The sequence below is a fragment of the Eimeria maxima genome, genomic scaffold (assembly GCF_000499605.1).
Source record: "Eimeria maxima Weybridge genomic scaffold, Emw_scaff688, whole genome shotgun sequence".
Lineage (NCBI taxonomy): Eukaryota > Apicomplexa > Conoidasida > Eucoccidiorida > Eimeriidae > Eimeria > Eimeria maxima.
Window position 1 is genome coordinate 1 of NW_013566691.1, and position 19027 is coordinate 19027.

The following is a 19027-nucleotide window of genomic DNA, read 5'->3' on the forward strand; positions in this document are numbered from 1 at the left end:
TAGCTTGGGTGGACCTTTTGATTACGAATCAAACGCACTACCAACTGTGCTAAGGAGGCGGGGTGGTGCGACGGGTCCTGAACCATAATTGCCAGAACAGCGCCTGGGACTAGTGTGCTGCGGTGGGTATTGGGGCTTCGCGTTTCTAGTCACTGCACATCTTGCGGTTTAGTGTGTACGGATGATGTGTTCGTAGGTCGGGCGCTGCTTCCTCCGGGCCCCCCAAACTCAAGTTGATTATACTGGACGAAGCGGATCAAATGACCTCCGCGGCTCAGAATGCGCTTAGAAGAAGTCTGCCATTGTTGCTTTTGCCTCACCAGCACTTGCTATTGATGCAGCAGTAGCTACTATGTCTATGCTATTTTGGCCATTTGATTCCTGTCGCGCTTCCTGGGACACTCGGTAAATGGCCCATAAAATCTGAAATTGTTTGATGCCGGTCGAATGTACTCCATATTTGTGAGTGTGTATGGTCCAGGGTTTGTTGTTGAGGGCTTGTTCTTCGCAGTCATGGAAACATACGCGCGGAATGTGCGGTTTTGCCTTATATGCAACTTTGTCAACAAGATAACACCCGCGATTCAGTCCAGATGCACGAGGTAATTTGATCGAGTCACGTTTACCGTTGCTGCTATTGCTGCCATTGGTGTTGGCTTTTGCAGTTGGCTTTTGCTGCAGTTGATCATCGCAACGTTGACCCTTTCATTGCGTTTTCTGTTTGCAGCATGCGTTTCACTCCCCTCAAACCGGAGGCGGTAAGACTAAGATTTAGGGACACGTGCTGAGACTTTGGGAGGGCGCTGGGGTTGTATAGTGGTACATGGCAATGTTGGTTCTGCGGGACCATTATTGCGGCGATAAAGGGATATTAAGTAGGCCGTATGTGCTTGGGATAATGGGATGATTTTTGCTTCAGCTGAGGCGGAAAGCGGAGGAGGCTGCGATGTTGGAGAGGTTCGTCTTCCAAATGCAGAACCCGAGGCCGTATGCCTGATTGTAGCCAAGTTTCCTTCCCCAGGATTTAGGTTTAGGATTTCGGGTTTTGGGGATTGCGTTGTCGCAGCATGTCCGTTACGGAAGACGGTTATGAAGCGCTCCTGCGGATCGGTAAGTGTGGACTTGGGTGCGGAACGTTGCATTTAACGCATTAGACGCTGAGGTGTTCCACAAGTTGAACTAGGAGCTCAGAGTTTGATTCTTATGGCTAGAATTGCGTCGTCGCTTCCGCAGCCAGTGGAGACATGCGTCGGCTCCTCAATTGCATGCAGGTGGGTTTTCCGTGTAGGTTTGTCTTTTGGCAGACCGAATTGATACGATTGGGGCTTCGGGTTGAGGGTTGAAAGCTTGAAGTTGAGGGTTTGCGCAGGCAGCCAGCATGGCTCACCCTGGGGAGCCAGTTGACGGCGAGTTGGTACACCGCGTGCTGGGGTTACCTCAGCCAAGTGAAGTCAAGTCCATTATGCAGGTTCTCCTAGAGAAGGACTTGCGCACGTGCTCTTTAGGTAATCCCTAAATCATGGGGCCGCTTGCCATTGTCTAAACCGTTAGCTGGAGTCTTAGGCCTTCAACTCGCTTTCCGCAGGCATTTGAGAGCTGCAGAGGCCCATTTCTCTTGAGAGCAGCTGTGTGGCGTGTTGTATTGTAGCTGCCTGGGGTTTGGTTTTATCAGCGCTGGGCACTGTACTCTCCCAGGTACCTCCAAGTATTGTCACCATACTGAAATGAAGAGCAATATGCTGCCAGGTGTTTAACTACTGTCTGTGTGTAGAGTTCCATGGGTTGGTAACGAGGAGAGGTTACTCCGTGCGGGATTGGGTTGGAGGTAGGCGCATGGTGATTTAGGGGTTTTGTCTTCACAAAAGCTCACAGATACTGGAAACCTAGGCCAGAAGTGTGTGTAGCCTTAGAGCGACCCAATTCAGGAGACCATGGTTCGGGTGTACGTGTGTACGACGGCACCTTGAGGCCACTGGCCTTTGCTGTTTGGCCCTCCTGACGAGACCTAGGGCTACGGCAACCTGAGTGCAAGGTTTATGGTTTTAGCGTGTGGGTTTTTGCTGCAGCTCTGCATTGTCAGATGCAAAATATGAAGCTGCCTGTTCCCGTGGCTCTGACGCTTGTGACCCGCCTCGCCGACATCGAGTGAGTTGTACGGTTTTAGGCTCGTTGTAGAAAGACCTTAGGGCTTACTGTTAGTCCACGTGCTGAATACCTCTAACAGAATTGCGCAATGCACTGGAGTGTTTAACCAGTCCCCCTGGATATACTGCAGCAGCTGCGCTACCAAACGCCCAACTGTCATAGTAAGCCCTAAACCCCTATATATGCTGAAGACTTCTTGTCGCTTCGCAGGGAGAGACTCGCCTTAGGCTCTGGTGACTACGTCCAGGTACGCACTTGCTAGACGTCTAAACCCTGTGTCGTAGTGGGGGGATGTTTCATTCTGCATATAACAGCTGGTATCCGCCGCTGGCGAATGTAACTCAGCTCAGCCCTAAACCCTAGCCAGATATTGCTACACTTCAAAACATAGCAGCACATGAAACCCTGGCAGAACCTAAACCTTTAACTTCAGTCGATAAGTTCCAACTTAAACGATAAACATTTTGTTCTCTACAGCTACACGCCATCATCGCGGCTTTCTTTGAGGCCCGTCACGCGCTGCACGCCCCACAAATCCCGACCGTTGCCGCCGCCAGCAGCTAGCTAGCTAGCTAGCGGCTGGGGTCGCTGAATGAAGGGGGAGCGTGAGGGGCCCTCCGTACTGGAGAGGGTCGACTCTGAAACTACTGGGGGGTGACGGTTGCGAGCCAACTCTCAGTCTTCATATCCATATACTGAGGGGCTGATCTTTGGCTGGGTCTTTGGCTTTTACGGTGGACAAGCTGGGTCTTTGGCTTTTACGGTAAACAAGGCTGCCTTTAATACTTTCTACACTAGGTTGAGCGATATTTAATGGCTTCGTGTTGAAATTTGGGTTGGGGATTTAGCAGCACCCAAACCACTTTTTGTTCGCCTTTCGGCGGAGGTGTTTGGGCTGTTCAACTTCGCGATTCTCAGGGGGTGGTAGAGGAGTAACACATGCAGCAGGGTTGAGCATTCCATAGGGGTCATAGTAGGAGGGGCCCGGCAGGCTGAAGGTCTCGTTGCCAGCGAAGGGGATATGTGCCCCCAAGCCCTGAAAACATCAAAACAGCAAACCCCACACTAGACTTTTACATTTTTCGAATTATGCTGTTGTGAACTTGGACAGGGACGAGGCAGCAGCAATATCTGCCGTGCCTGCTGCCCCTCCTTACCCTAGACATCACAGGACGCCAGCCACTGGCACCGGGCACGGCCCCCTCCCACTTTCCCATCTCTGCATATGCAAGCAACTTTCTGAAAACCCTCTAGATTGCTCGGCATGTTCTCCGGCCTGGTGCTGCTGTGCTGTGCTCTATAGGCACAGTCATTTATTGTGCACATCGTGGGCATGTGTTTTGGGGACTTACAGGGTAGTACGGGCCACCAGAGGGAGCAGCAGGCATATTGAGGGCATAAGGAGACCCATAAGGCCCGTACATGGCTGCCTGGTTTGCGAAGGCAGCAATTTGAGCCTGCGTTGGGTCTACAGGGGCCCCCCCGTCCAGCATGCCCGGATAGCCGTGAGATATACCTTGCGCCGCGAGGTGCTGCTGCACCATAAATGGATAAGACTGCTGCTGCATCTGCGGCCCCTCTCCTGCTCCCGAAGAAGGTGGATAGCCCTCTCGCCCAGCCGCTGTGGGAGCCCCTTCCACCGACCCGTGGTTTGCCGCTGCTGCTGCAGCTGCCGCTGCTGCTGACATCTTAGACAATATGATTCTGACACCACTTATGTAAATGGTTTTAAACGATAGAAGAATTTGCAATCAAGGTGAGCCAAACAAATACGCAAAACCGACGAGTAATCAGTGCTGCTATGGCGACCACGCGGAGGCCGCCAGCACCGGACCACTGCGGCCGCCCGCTGCTGTTACCGCTGCTGTTGCTGGTGTAGCTACAGCTCAGCTGTTGCGTTCATTTGGTAGTTTGTTCTGCTGCAGTTTTAGTAGACAGAAGAAACATATTAATTCCAGAGGATATTGTGAACTATTAGTGGAGGACACAGCCTCAGGCATTCTTCTGGTCGAGCGTACACAGCCGGCTTTCCGACGTCAGCAGGCGCTGTTTCACCCTCCCCAGACCCTAAAGCACCGTCGCTAAGTCCTGGCCTCGCTATATATCTTACATATTTAAAGTTACATTCATTGTAGGCAATCTCTCGAATATTTCAACCAGAAACAAAAGAAGAGCAGTACGGTCGCCCGTGGGCGCCTGCTCCGCATCGCCAGCTAGTGCAGTGCTGCCCACTCGGTCGAGCTCATCTTGGGCGGCAAGCAGTGTCGTAGCATTTCCTCCAGCTTTTACCAAATAGAGGGAGTGAAGGGGGACGTTAACCGAACATAATGGACAGAAGAGCTCTCGACCCTGGTCGCTGGGCTTCGCCTGCTGCAATGTATGAACATTGGTTTTAAGGATGCTTGAGGCTTCGCCTTTCTTCAAGCCTCGTGCCTGCCCAGCGTCTCCAAACTAATAGGAGTGGACGATGACTATAGAAATTAGGTCATCGTGGCTTGTGCTGGTGTAAGCAAGCACTTAGCTAGAGGCTCCTCAAGAGCACAGGAGGAGCGAAGGGAGAGGTACTTGTACACGCCCCCCACTGTAAAACCAGCTTATAGCGTCACTATAATCCATGTTTATACAGGGGATGGCTACGTGCATCTCAGTAGTTGGCGGTCCACACAAAGTACAGTCCCTCTTAGACGCTGCGCTCCCTCTTGCAGCACATCGATGCAGTAGACCTCCAAATGCCTCGATGGGGCTAGTGTGCTCTTGGTGAGAAACGTCCTACCCTCATCCAACTCGGCCTTCTGCTCACACAGCAGCTGCCAGAGCACTGCGCTGAGGAGGGATCGCTACCCCCCATCACTCCCGCAGTTCACCGGGAAACTGTGCTTCTGTCGATACAAGAGATAGCGACAAATGGATCAAGGTGACTCACAGACAGAGACGCAGGGTAGGAAAATATGAACAAAAACCAAAATAACCCACAAAAATAGAGCAGACTAGTACGGGAGAACCGTTAGCAGCATAGCTGGCACAGCCCCGAAGATGTCAGGGACCCGTACCTCCATCGCCTGGCAGCTCAACGGCATTGGCAAGCACTATGGGGCTCTCTTCTTTCATGCGTAGCTCCAGAGGCGTCCGCTTCTGCTCAGCTGCCCAGCTTCCCTGAGACATGGAAATTCTTTCTGCCAGCTTCTCCGTTGTATCCTACAAACGAATGGATAAGAAAAAAATTCGAGCCCACTCCCTAGTTCAACAGAGAAATGAGCACCACACCTACACCTGAGGTCGCTAGGAACTGTCCCATCTATATCTTATGGAATCGTAGCGAGGGTGACGAATTGTGAAACTGGGTGCCATTGGTCTAGGGCTTGGAGCACGTTGAGGAGCTCAGCAAATTGAAATGTCATTCTTTCTAGCTCTGCCTCCAGATGGTGGAGGGCATCTTTGGCATTCTGTAGTTCTTTTTCTTTCAAGCAGCGCGTCGTTGCCACGTCCTGTTCAGCCAGAGCTGTCCACACATTGCAAACACCCCACCCCACACAAGACAAGTTCGAGCTGCCCGCTAACAAAATGGTAGAATATATACCTTACAAGGAAAGTACTTTTTGCCATTATAACTTTCCCTTATTCTTTAAAAGCTTTCACAAGCTGAGGCTGACTCTAGCTAGTGGTCACTGCGTCCTGCTCTTTGGGAGCTCTCCCCGTAATGTGCCTGATATTCGCCTACCAACGTCTCTCTCTGCTGCTTGGATCTGCTTCTGCAGGCTTTGAATAAGCTGTTGATAATGCATCTTTGCTTCTGCATTCCTGAGGCTGAGGGCACCGATGCTTGAGAAGAGAAGTCTGTCTTGCTCTCTGAAGCCCTCACTTAGAGCCTCAATTTGTACCCTTAGCTCAGCAGAGGCCCTCTCGCTGTTTTCTCGCCGCTCCTCTTCCATATCTGCAGGCGAACAGACTAAGACTAAAAGGCAGTCAACCGGTCCTTAACTGCAAGCTAGATTTCGGGCTTAGCATCGAAGCATCCTTCCAGTGTATCGGCACAACGCAGCAGACGCTGACTGGAGAACTCCCACTAGCTCTGGGAAATCAAAAGCCACAAAGGGTAGCTGTAAGCCTTGCAAGTCCACCCCTCGTCGTTCTCTCTACAGGTTTGTTTGCACTTTCATAGGCTATCTGTTGGCTTAATCGTGCGTCGAACGGTAATACCCCAACAAGAAATTCATACACTAGAATCTGCCTCAATTTTCCCCTTTGGTACTCTCTATTCGGAGAAATAACAGCAGTTTGCTCTTAACTTAATACGTTTACGAGGCATTTCTACTAGTACCATGGAGTGAGCCACAAACAGGATATAAGCAACTGTTGGCGCACTTTTAAGGGACTGTCTACATTGTGCCTGGAGCGACAAGCGTCCTCCGTTGGTTTGTGGAGAAGTACGCATTCATCTACAAATCGAGGGATGTAGGACCTTAGTAGGAAAGAAAATCGCGACAGGTGGGGGAGAGAAACGCAGTGGAAAAGCATAGTTGTACTGAAGTGCTTACAAAGAAGGAACTATCAGCTAAGGTGCTGGGCGAGCCATACAAACGGTGCGTGTGTACGGAGTAGCAGCAGACAGAATGTAGTTGTGACATATGTAGAAGTAATCAGAGAGTAGCATTTTCCAAATCGACCAAACCGGTGCATAAGAAGGACCCAAGTCATTAAAAACCGAGCAGAGCAAATAACTCGGGAATCAGCCAATATTCCGTCGCTTGGAGTTTAGCCACGGTCTCGCGGGTGAGAGCCGCGTATTCTAGCCATCCAGACAACGGCGGACCACATTCTGACATAATTACCAATTCAAAACTTTAGGTCATACATAATACCTCCAGAGAATCGCGATACACAGTTCCGGTTACCTCATTGCAGTAAAGAACACACGTAAGAGAAAAATGAGCAGCCCGTCCTGACGCCGCCCTCTGAACTCATTCTGGCCTATCAGTGTTTTTTGGCATCTGAAGCCTTGGTCGGTTGAGCTGCAGTGTAGCACTTAGTGGAGCCGGAGTCACCACGTGCTACACTGCAAGCCCGAGCATATAGACCAGGATCTGGAACACAACCTTACCAATGAGCTTGTCCACGGATTCTATACGCCTCCTTAGCACTTCATTTTCAAGTTCATAGTTATGATCATCATCGTTCCCGCTTTTTGAAGCCATTAGTTCAGTTGTGGCAAAATTTGGTGGCGGGCAAGCGGCGTGTCGTGCTTGGGTTGGCTTCTAGGCATGCGCGCGTTAAGAGTGTGCACTTGAGGAGGAATTATTCGTAAGAATATCTGTTTTATGTCAATTATTAAAGAATTTGCATTTTAGCCCATAAGTCTTCCATAACGGGAAGCCAAATTGGGACCGCAGCCAGCTCGTTCTCTGCTTGATTGGAGACGCAAAATATGGCATTCCACGGTTTTTATTGGAATGCTTGAGCATATTCACTATTAAGCACAGTCTTGTTTTTCGTAGCTAAATATTCCTTTCAAAATACAGTGTAAGTTCCGCGGTACCAATAAGCTACTCCACCCTGTGCTTGTCATCTGTCTTGATGGAGTCAATATAGGTCTAGCTCTAAACGTGAAGTACAACGCTTCGATCGTTGTTCCACATCCTCCTCCTTTAATTTGCATCCGGTTTCTCCTCTGGCTGAAGGCCTGGGAATGGCCAGAGATGCAGGACGGAGAACGAACCGAAGGCTCCGTCGGCAATTATCGACCCTTCAGGCGGGTCACTACATTAAACAACGAGATTCTATGCGTCGTTTGTACATAAGGACAACTAACTCCTATTCAGCTGCAAACATACATGTCACTGCGACAATGCAATGTTCATCTCCCACAAAACAGAGTATTTTCCGACAATGCGGAGGCAGCGCGCTTGCGTCCTGCGACACCCCCCACAGACTGTTGGCAGGTCTCACGAGGCAGGCTAGCATCACATACCTGAGTGCTGCGAGATTATTCAACTGTTTTACACGTCTCACGAGGCAGTAGTTGAGGGGCTTGTGACTTTGAAACTTCCCTTCCCCACCTCCCCTTCCCAGTCCACGAGTGCTCTTCAACGTGAAGGCGCTAAAGCCTTCTCGCTGAAGAGCTGCACGCTCTTCTGGAATTCGAGATGGGCAAGTACCCGGCAATGCATCACTGGCTCCATCTTGTTTTTTTTTTTCCAGACGCCCTCCACACCTCCAGCTCAGTTTTGCGCTCCCAGGTAATGAGACTGCTCGAACGGCGTTTGGTTTGCATGCGCCCGCCGAGACAAAGAAAGCACTCGAACAGCGGTTGTCTTGCCACCAAGCAGAGCACTTTGTGGCGCGTCTGATCGCATTCCCTGGTGTGGTTGGGGTCGCTAAAAGCTCCTGCAACGGCTCCCCCGCGCAAAGCATCTGTTTGCACTCTACACCACCCAAGGGTCGTGCCCCTCGAGCAACGTCATTGAGCCTAAGACAGCATCCCTGCTCAAAGCCACCTCTCCCCTTTCTCATTGTGCGCTGGTCAAGATAATACTGAGAAACAATAGAGACTGAATGGCTATGTGTGCTACAAGCGAAAAAACGCTCCTTCAAACACTGGAACCAAACGCTAACGGCCGCCCTGGCTCTACCGCTGTTCTGCAGCCGGTAAAGAATGTTCCAATACACGCGGGCACTTGTAATTTCTTCACCATCCGGCCGCCCCCTGCGGAGCTGAGTACCCGGCCCTGCCCCCTGCTGCTGGTGCCCTGCCGTGGTGGAGTTGTTCCAGCGCGGAAGGTAGGAAAATGCAATGTTGGGTGCGTCATTGCAAAAGGTTAAACGTGGTGGCAATATATGCCGTTTCCTGCAGTGGACTACGACGAGTACACCATTACTGCTACCACAGCAGGCTGTTTCTTGCCAAGCAAAAAACTCCATGAGAGGCGGCACATGACCTCCTGAATAGTTGCTATCTTTGTATAGCAGCCACGGCTTCAATGGCGGGAGCACAAGAGTCCTTTATTTCACATCTTCTGCTGCTGCAGCGACAGCGGGAGCTGCATTGTGCAGCCTGCTCGTGAGCAGGCGCAACAGCATCCAGTAAAACAACCTCTGCAGAAAGAATTCAGATGCAAATTCAATCAAAGTTCCGCTCTGGTTAAAGGCTCCATGCACTTCTTGTGAGCTTCTGTATCGCAGCAAGAGGCGTCAGACGAGAAGTCCGTCTACAGCAAACAGTAACATACCGCATGAGCAACTGCGCATAAGCTGAATAGAACGCTGCACCATCCTGTGGTGTTCAATGTCCAAGAAGCATGCAGCCAAGCTGGACACGAAGCCAACACGTGCCGAACAACAGCAGCAACAGCAGCGAAGTGCAAGAGACAACGATAACAACAATAACAACGGACTAGAGTACAGAAGCCAAAACGGGCTGTGAACCGCGATGCCCAAATCCTGGCAAATCATTCCCCTACATTCAGTGTCTCCATCTTGTGCACACCTCAGGGAAGTGCACATTACGGCAATAGTGAGTCTATACAACAATCCTCGGCACACCAATAATGCAATGACAAAACTGCCTACACGCCTCGGTGTCCCAGCAGCAACGCGACACCCACGAGCTGTACACAAACATGGCAACTAGCAGCAGCAGCAGCAGCAGCAAAGCGGCGCTTTACTTGAATAGTCGTGTGTAAAATGCCGTGTTTGCGCTGACAGAGAAGGGTAGCTGCCCTCAAAACGCGCCGTGCAGCCTCCTCATCACCTAAACATAAAATGCACGCGCCAGTCCATAATTTGCTGTTGCTCCTTCTTCTGCCACTGCTTCTGCGAGATACCAATATGCTCTGCTGCTGCCCCAACAGTGAAAGCGGCATTAGCATCAACTGTGCAGGCCTGCTGGGCTGTTTCTACCGTTGGCCTGGGGCAGATGCAGCTCATAGATGGCTACAGCAACCAATGCACCTTGCCCCAGGGGGAGTTAAAACCGGTGTAAGGGGAACTTACATACGACGAGGTGGCAAGCAAGTGCTGGCCGCCCGATAGATATCGACCAGACATGGAGATCGTGAACTTCCAGCACTCCTCGAAGAGATACTAGGTCGGATTGCAGCACCGCCACGTCTAAACCTAAGGGCGTTCCCTCCATCAGCACGTTCACCGCCTGCGATGTGACAGCAGCAGCAGCAACACCAACCCACTGCATTCACAATGCACAGAGGTTCCATATGTTGAACAGAGAAGCATCGGGTCATAGCTGGCCCCCACTACAAGTCCTCAGCTACCCAGATCTCAGGAATTCCACATCCCACACGGACACACGGGTTCGCCGACAGTCTACTAGATCCAACTCTCCTAAGCCAAGCCACCATCCCCTCAACAGAAGTATCACTAGCAACCGCAACGGTGGCAGCACCAGCAACAGTGGTGGCAGCGGCAAGGGCCTAAGAAGCTGCCGCAGGGGCCGAGACGCAGGTCGCTGACCTCTCGGATGATGGAAACCGTCGTTAAGAGAACGAAAATCGAGAAGACTAATGTGCAAGCTGGGTCTGCAATCGAGTACTCTGGGTTGTACCTGCAAAGCCAACGCCCAGCCACAAACCCTCCGAAGATGAGCAATGGTTTGGTCGGTAGGGAGACAGCTACACCAGATGCGTACGCCAGGCACTGAATACCTCTGTTTCAACCTGTAGGCTGTACTTCAGGGTATCGCGAACACGTGGTGACTGCGGCTAGGTGGTGCAGCTTTGAGTCAAAGTTGGTCTAGGGTTTGACAGCACCAGATGATGGCCGACGCAATCATGACCCCGATGTTCTGCAGGAGGTCTCCAACTGCGTGTATATAAGCAGCCCTCAGGTTCATGCTCTCTATTTCTGCCTCTGGGTCATCCTCGTCCATCCGCACATACACGTCCCCTTCTCCTGCTGCTACGGCTGGCTGCTGCCGCTTGTCAAGGTCACTTCCCTGCTGCTGGAGGAGCACCTCGTGCCCCTCGTCATGATGGTGCCCGTTAGCCTCATGGCTGTTTCCCGAGCTGCTGCCGGTACTACTACTAATACTACTACTACTACTACTACTACTACTACTACTACTACTACTACTACTACTACTACTACTGCCACTGCAGCACCCGGGTGTTCTTGCCGGGAGCAAACTCCTTGCTTCTGTGCTGCCGCCACAGCAGCGGCTGCTGCTGGAATGGCTACCTTCATCTGATGACGAACCCGGAAGGGTTGTGTGAACTCTCCCGATACCATGGGAGTGTATATGGAGAATGTGTGCCATAAACAAATTGGCAGCGGTTCCGATGGATGCTGTAAGCAGCATGAGGCCTCCGTGCACCTTCTGTGGCGAAGCTATGCGGTGCAGCGCTGCCACCACAAGAGCTGCAGTGACACCCCAAATCAGCAGCACGGACATTAGAGCCCCCAAAATCTCTGCTCGATGATACCCGAAAGACATCGACATGGTCCCTTTCAGCTGCGACACCCATAAGGCAAACAAGCTGGACAGACAGACAACCGCACACAGCGAAGCAAGAATGAGCGAAAAACTTCATACGAAGAACGGCAGATACAACAGACGCCAACACACACACAACACTGAACGCGCACATGATAAGTAGAAGTCAAACAACGACAAACAGAGACGCCCGCGCACCAGCACCCCATGCAGGTCCAGAGCCTTGCGTTGTAAGCAAACGACCAAAGGGGCAAAGCTAAAGGAACACGTGGAAAGAAGACTGGAGCGACGGAAACCAAGAGGACACAGTTTAGGCCACAGAGGATGGGGAGAGAAGATGCTCCCAGAGACAAAGGGCAGGAGGTAGTTGGACACGCCGTGACTACATTTGAAGGACAGCAGGGGATAAGGGAGCAGCAACAGAACCGGCGAAACCGATGCAACAGACAGAAGAAAGGCCCACGAAACTGGCCACAGGGGTGCACGCAAACTGAGACAGCTGGCGCTTCTACATGCTTCGTTGTCCCTCTCCCCAATCCACCTGATAAGGAAGGCGCAGAGGTCCGAGAGGAGGTGCGAGGCGTCTGTCATGAGAGCGAGGGAGTTAGATGCGATACCAGCGATCACTTCTATAGCCATGAACACCAAACACACGGCTGAGGCCACCAGCAGCTTTCTTCGGGCCCGCGCAGCAGCTGTGTCAACAGCTAGCTGCCGCCGAAGCACGCGAGACTCGTCCGTGCGGGTACCTATTCCCGTCTGAATCGGCACGCGCACACTATCACCATGCGCTGCTTCTTCACAGCATTGCTGATCTTGCGACCCCTGCTGCTGCTGCTGCTGTTGAGAGGGAGAAGAGCACCTGTCTCCACTTGACCGAGCTGTGGTCTCACCGTGGGGTGGAGGTATCTGCTGCTGCTCCCGTTTCGGCTCAGAAGCAGCCGAGCAGGCGCTCGTGCAAACATCCCCGCAACTATGTGGCCCCGAGGCCATCAGTTCCTGATCCAGTGGCTCGACTGACTGCTGCCGCAGTTGCTGCTGCTGCCCCCGAACTTGGTGCTGTACGCAGCGCCGGTTGCTGCGGTTGCAGTGGCTGTTGTCCCCACATCCTTCACGTGGTGGTTCGTTGCAACATTCCCTTATACTGCTGCTGCTCTTCTGACTCCCGTTGCAGCAAAGTCGGCGGCTGCTGCAGCAATTGCTGGTAGCACCTTCCCCCTCTCTAAGGGCTTCCGGTTCTGGCGCAGATGAGTGAGCCTCAGGGCAGCAATGTTCCCCTCCCGTCCTCTCCGTTGTTTTCTGCAGCAGCGGCTGCATCTGCTGCTGGCCGTTGTTTGAAGCGCCACCACGCGGGCCCTTCCCCCGTCTTGCCATGGCAAAGCGCCTACGGCAGCTGTCTCTGCAGCGGCCTGCAGCGGCCTGCAGCTGCAGCTGCAGCAGCAAACGCTGCTTAACAAATCAACTGCTTGAATTGAGGGAGCAGCCCCACGCTGACGAACTGTTGTTGTTGCTGCTGCAGTGGCTAGTGATGCAGCTGCAGCCGCAGCGCTGCTGCCGGCGCTAAACCAACTGCAGCAGCGCAGTCGACGGGCAATACACTCTTACCTCGGCCTTGAGGTGTACGTACACTGCAGATGAAGAAGGAGGTCTACAATACGTAAAGCGGAGCTGCCCGCACACCCGAGCAGGCCTCAGGGTCCCTTGCCTTCTGCTGTGGGGGGCACGGCGTCCCTCGCGCTGCGAGGTGAATCCCGGTGAAGAGGAATAGTTCAGATGAAGTAATATTAATTTAATGACATGTAGTTCAATAGTTCTCATGTTGCAATGGTTGGGGACAACGGCAGCCGCGAGCGTGCTCTTTGGTCTCCCCCCAGCAACACGCTAGCATGGCAGAGAGCGGCCTTCCCCAGGCAGGTGGGAGTAGCAGTTCCCTCAGCTGAGAATGGGGGCTGCACCGTACGCATGTGACTTTTTTCGTGTCATGTACGTCCCAACAGCACCATAAAAGCCCTTACAGCGATTGCTGCAGCAACTACTCCGTTGCCCTGCGTCCTCAACACAGCGTAGAGGTGAAGTGCCGTTGTAACACTCACACATTCTGATGGCTCCTCAGAGGATGGTGTTTAAAGAAAGGGTCAATTTCAGCCACATAATGAGTGGCATTTGTAGCTACTAGCTGCTTGGGGGGGCGGGAGTTCTTGTGTGTACGGTACCCTGGCCGATGTTGGCAAGCGTGTCTTTGTTGTCAAACCAGACATCACTTGGCCCTGGTAAACAGCCTTCACGCAAGCAGGAGTATGTAACTACTGTCTCCAGTGTTCTTGCTAGCAGAACAGAAAGCTTGGTTGTTCTTGCATGTGGGGCTGTCTTCCATCACAAGTATAACCAAGGTGTCAGACTACATAATGACACTCAGCTCCAAGCTGTTGAGTTGCTGTACCAAAGACGCCTGGAAACGTGTAAGAGACTGCTACTAGAAGTCTGCTACTTTCGCGGGTATTCCAACTGCATTGCATCTCAGGACGGTTGTGTGTGTGCTGGGGGAAGGAGGGGGGGAGGGGGGGTGCTGGATATTATCTGGGGGGTAGAACGGGCTGCAATGGGCCCCAAATACTTAAAATAAGTATTTGGTGTTAAATACATCAGACATTTCTTCCCAGTTTGCAGGCGCCAGGACCGCCGCTGCTCAAGCTCCTGGAGCTGAGGCAAAGGAAGCGGCCAACTTGGAGTTCTAACGCAACCTCCTGCAACTTGATTTGCAAAACCCTACTGTTAGTGCTCAGCCTAGGTTACCTTCGGCTGCATCCGTTGCTTCTTTCACATCATGTGCATGCAGCATCACCATTTGCTTCTAGCCAACCAACTGGCTGCCCACGGTGTTGCGTATTGGGGCAGCCGCGCAGAAGATCGCTTCCCGATTTTGCAAAACCCTTTGGAGTCACTATTCTTTGGAGCTTAGAGACAAATACAGTCCCCTGAGTATCTGAGGAATACAATAAACGCCACTGAAAGGGGAAATAGGGGTGCTCACACACAAGCGCAGCTGTAGAGAACGAGGCCTGACCGGTAGGGCGTCGGAAAAGTACATCAGCGATCAAGTTGGTGATTTTTTGAACATCTTCAACAACCGTGGAGTCGTATTGCATTAGAAACCAAAGCCACCGAACAACACTTTCGATAACGTAGTTTTGTAGACTTTTCGTCAGCTGGGACAGGGATTAACGATGTTGTTCCAGTAATCTGCCTGCCATACAAGTGAAGCAGATATCTTTGACCGCTGCCCACTAGATCTTGCTTAATATGGCTGGGAACTCTCCCTTCAATTCTTCCCACCTCTGCTGTTCCTCGGCCCCAACTGTATCGACGGTCTTCTTAAGACCCTAGAGACGGAATGCATGCATTTGTCTGGCGTTTTTTACATCTTCTCCAAATTGCTTTGGAGCCACACCCCTACTTTCTCCCCGGGACCCTTATCCCACTCCTCTAATCGTAAATGGTACAGATGGTATTGGATATGCTGAGAGATGCACTGTATCCTCGCCTCCCTGCACCTACACCTCAGTGGCATTATCAAGAGAGCGGATATGCATTTATGCATTACCCACGATAAACCTAGGAATATATTGTGGTGAAGTGGCCCGACGTACAAGTCCCTAATCATGATCATGGGACAACCCGGCAATGAAAGAGGTTCCGACTCAACCCACCGTTGGGCAAACGGTCGCCAACAACTGACACTTCTCGGTATAATGCTTTATTGGGAGCTCCCCTTGGTTGGGCTTCGTCAAACCCCATATCTCCTTCCCCTACCAAGTTAGGAGTGTACCTACATCGCAATGCTGGCAGGAAAGCTTCAATAATCCGTATGATCTCCGGAAAACAAGTACCTCTGCTAAGATACAGCTACCATTGGCGCACCTCCACATTTAGTAACGAAGATGCCACAAGCGACTACCTTTCGTCTCGTGCTTGATGACAGAAATATAGCTGTACAGGTGCCATCGCATACGGGCTATACTCAAATCCGGCTAGCCACTAAAGGCGGAGTCATTCTTTGTGAGTAGCTGTTGCTGTAAGGGCATTTTCCGTTTGCTGAGATGCAGAATCTCAACTTCATTTAATTTAATGAGACTCCTAATGATTCGTTGCGTCTCCACCGCAGAGCAGGTCCTAATCAATATCCAAGGGAAGTAAGTCTATGGCTCGAAGGAGATATTGGGAAAGTTTGGTTCACAAGTGCGAGCAACCGACCTCAACCCACAGCATGCCTTCCAGGTGCATAGCCATGAGTGGTACAGAAGGATACATATATACAAAAAAGTTCTAGCACTTGTGAACCATGGGGTGTCTTACTACGTGTAATGTAGAGTCCCCAATACCATCAAATGAATACTGTGAAGAACAATGGGGGCAAAATAATCAATATGGGAGTTCTTTAAATGTAATTTACTTCCCTTCCCAGCTTCTAGGCACCCTGATATCAGCGGCTCAAAAGTCTTCAATGGCGGAAGAAGAGATGGACTACCGCGAGTTGCAGCGCACATCCTGACAACTCCCGTGCATGGCAGCTGCACAAGCAGGGGCAAACGTGCCTTAATGAGTGTAAGCATGAACACTGTGGACAGCTATGGAACACCTTGAGTCCCCCCAAAGCTACCGTGTGTGGGCCGGGTAAGGGTTCGTGGCACATCAAACATCATTGCCAACTCCGCAAAGACATAAACCAACATATAAGCGGGAAAGACCCAACTTTTATATGAGCACAAACGCCGAAGACAGTCGCTGAAGAGCTGTGCTTGCTGCTGGTTGCCTAGGCAGACCATCGGAGTGTTTGCCCACTCCGAACACGTCTTCCAGCATCGGCTTAAGTGCACTAGGCTGGCATGTCAAGGCAACGAATAATTTGGCCTTCGATGCCAGAACAAATCTGGAATATTATTGCCTATAAAATAGTTAAGTGAATACCTATCTGAGCAAAACTGGTTAAGGAGGCGGCAAAGTTGGGCCAACAGAGCTTTCTGCAAGCGGCTATTGCCCGGTGTTGCCATGCCCGAACCAGTACAAATTCGGTTTCCCTTGTGTGTAAGATACTCTAAACTTGCGCACTCAACGTTTATTCTGTCTGACTTCATATTTATTCTGCATATTTAATTGTCACCCTTGGATTTCGGGCGCAGAATGGTGGCATGCGCCGATAGTCTTCTGCCAAGGAAGACTATCGGCACTGTAGTCTGTGTAGTGACAGCTGCCCTGACTGGACCCCTAGGTGGTTCAACTTGGTGCACACTTTGTTACCATAGCTGGACTCAGCTTTTCCTGGCTAGTTGTGCCTAATTAAGCAGGATAGCACAAATTAAAACACATTTGAGTTCTAGGTCCATTATGGAAGATCTAGTGTCTCAGAAATGAACTCCCCTCTTTCCTTCCGAAGGTCGTTGCCGCAGCCACGCCACCCAGCCCCAATCCCTGTGAGGCTACCGAGCACAGTGGGCCGGTGGTCCTGAATTTCCCGTAATCGTTAACATTTGAGCACGTTGGTGTTATACACATCCCCTTTTCACAGAGCTCAGCCACAGGAGCATCCACTGGACTTCCGTTGTAATGCCTGTGCACTACAGTTGCTCAGGCCATGGATTATTTCATGCAGTGGGCTAGTGCGTTGGTATCTGGAAACCCAGATTTCCTTCCCCGAACTGCCGAAACTGTTGCAGTTTGAGGCCCATTTGGCCTCAAATTGCTCTGGATATGGAGGAAAATGCCCGACGGTTCACGGCTAGAGCGTGGGCTCTCAACCCACGCCGCCAAGAACTGCACTTCCGAGGCGTCAGAGGGAGGAGCCGCAGACGATTTGTCATCACAGGCGACCTTGGAGAAACAGCAGTTGCACGCGCTTGCGGCGCAAAGGGGGCTGGACGCCAAACCTGGGTCAAAGGGAAGATTTTGCAGCATTGGTCTTTCACTGTTTCTCGTGTTGGTTATCTTTGTTAGTGTTGGTAGCGTGGCTTGGGCATTTAAGAAGATTTCTCCAGCCCTCAAACTAGCACCAGTAGGACGCGTCCTACATCTGAAGAAGGCGGACGTTGACGAAGGCCTTGAGGGGCAAAATAGAATGGAGCTTCTTAATGAGCACCTTAGTAGGGAGCTTATTAAGCTAATGCAAAGACCTGAACGCCTTGAACTTCCATCACAGGAAATAGGTGGGAGGGGTACGATTGAGCAGATTATGCCGAGCCTTGTCAGTGCCTGTCCTGGCTGAAAGATGCTTTATCCCGTTGAGTGTGCAGTAAGCACTGATTGTGGTGTGGGTTTGCCATTTGTTGCAGTTTCTGGCGTTTTTCCGGGGGAAGAGGCTGCAGCGGCGTCGTTGGACCGTGCACTGAAGGCGCTGAACTGCGCCTCTGCAGCTACACAGAAAGACATCGCAGACAGCTACCTAGACGATGTATTGAGTGCCTACAAGGACAAAGGCCCCTCGCAGTTCCTACAAGACATGCAGAAAGCAGTAAAGGAGGCGGCGCCTGCCCAGGAAGAGGGCAGTCCGAAGCAGGCGGAAGCTCATAGGGCGAGAACTGCGTTTCTCGTGGCTGTCCTAGGCGCCTTTACAGCCAGAGTCGAAGGCTTGGAGCAGCTCAGGACTATGGCTGAAGCTTTAGAAGGTGAGGAAGCAAGTTTGGAAGAGGAGAACCCAGAGGAGATGGTAGGGCTTGCGGATTTGCTGAGGGAGCTGCAGGATACCTCACAAGAGGCTGCGGAGGCCTCAGCGCAGCAGACGAACCCAGTCGATTCTTCCGTTCCGAAGTTCAAGGCAAAGCACCTGCTTAACCGCATCCATATTTCAAGACAAAAGCTTCTGACGGACTTGAAGGTGGCTGTTGCCCTGCTAGTGCCTCTAAATCTCGGAAGGGATTTGGCCTTGCGAGATTTAGCGGAACCTTTAGAAGCACGTGGGGGTATAGCTATCCTGCGTGCACAGACTAAGATGTTTAACCGTGAATCGGAAATGATTCAAATAGCAATGGAAAACAGCGTGATTATTCTTCAGTTGGTTCATCACCTGGAGACTATAGGGCAGGGTGAAACTTTCTTGGGAAAGGCCTTTGATTTACTTGGAGCAGTCCATCGACTCACGAGAGAAAGAGATGCTACGGCCACCCAAAGCTCAGACTTCTGGCAGTTTCTTAGAGACCACTGGACCCCAGATGTCCATGATCAACTGTGCGAAGTCCTCAAAAGCATGGATGAAGCGGCGGAGAAGCGCAGATTGGCCGGTCGGTCTTTTCTGGTAACTGGCGTCAAGAAATGGCGCAGGAGCGGCGTTTCTCAAGCCATTGAGGTTGATATCCTGCTGCTCCAAGCAGCAATTGCTCTCCTTTGACTGGCTGGAGCTGTTGGTGAGCTGATTATTCTTGACAGGTTTTTCTTTTGGGGGAGTTTGGGGGG

General features: G+C 51.6%; 5 protein-coding genes across 5 annotated transcripts; 2 read left to right on the plus strand and 3 right to left on the minus strand.

Moving 5' to 3' along the window:
* Positions 1–196: 196 nt before the first annotated feature.
* Positions 197–2709, plus strand: EMWEY_00040970 (hypothetical protein; the record flags this gene model as incomplete). Its single annotated transcript, XM_013482614.1, has 10 exons — positions 197–294; positions 482–534; positions 666–758; positions 920–957; positions 1067–1110; positions 1374–1505; positions 1772–1825; positions 2067–2145; positions 2356–2392; positions 2623–2709. Coding segments are annotated over 10 exons (715 nt in total), but the record flags the coding sequence as incomplete, so codon positions are not given.
* A 280-nt stretch (positions 2710–2989) lies between these two features.
* Positions 2990–3833, minus strand: EMWEY_00040980 (hypothetical protein, conserved; the record flags this gene model as incomplete). Its single annotated transcript, XM_013482615.1, has 2 exons — positions 2990–3181; positions 3498–3833. The coding sequence occupies 2 exons, from the start codon at positions 3831–3833 to the stop codon at positions 2990–2992; spliced, it is 528 nt and encodes a 175-aa protein (XP_013338069.1).
* Positions 3834–5181: 1348 nt separating this feature from the next.
* EMWEY_00040990 (hypothetical protein, conserved) lies at positions 5182–7337 on the minus strand (the record flags this gene model as incomplete). The annotated part of the gene is made up of 4 exons (XM_013482616.1): positions 5182–5340; positions 5514–5644; positions 5864–6076; positions 7244–7337. 4 exons carry the CDS (start codon positions 7335–7337, stop codon positions 5182–5184), a joined length of 597 nt encoding a protein of 198 aa, XP_013338070.1.
* Positions 7338–9263: 1926 nt separating this feature from the next.
* EMWEY_00041000 (cation efflux family protein, putative) lies at positions 9264–12961 on the minus strand (the record flags this gene model as incomplete). Its single annotated transcript, XM_013482617.1, has 6 exons — positions 9264–9347; positions 9804–9889; positions 10132–10288; positions 10609–10699; positions 10905–11630; positions 12129–12961. 6 exons carry the CDS (start codon positions 12959–12961, stop codon positions 9264–9266), a joined length of 1977 nt encoding a protein of 658 aa, XP_013338071.1.
* A 4381-nt stretch (positions 12962–17342) lies between these two features.
* On the plus strand, positions 17343–18962 carry EMWEY_00041010 (hypothetical protein, conserved; the record flags this gene model as incomplete). The annotated part of the gene is made up of 2 exons (XM_013482618.1): positions 17343–17793; positions 17911–18962. 2 exons carry the CDS (start codon positions 17343–17345, stop codon positions 18960–18962), a joined length of 1503 nt encoding a protein of 500 aa, XP_013338072.1.
* Positions 18963–19027: the final 65 nt, after the last annotated feature.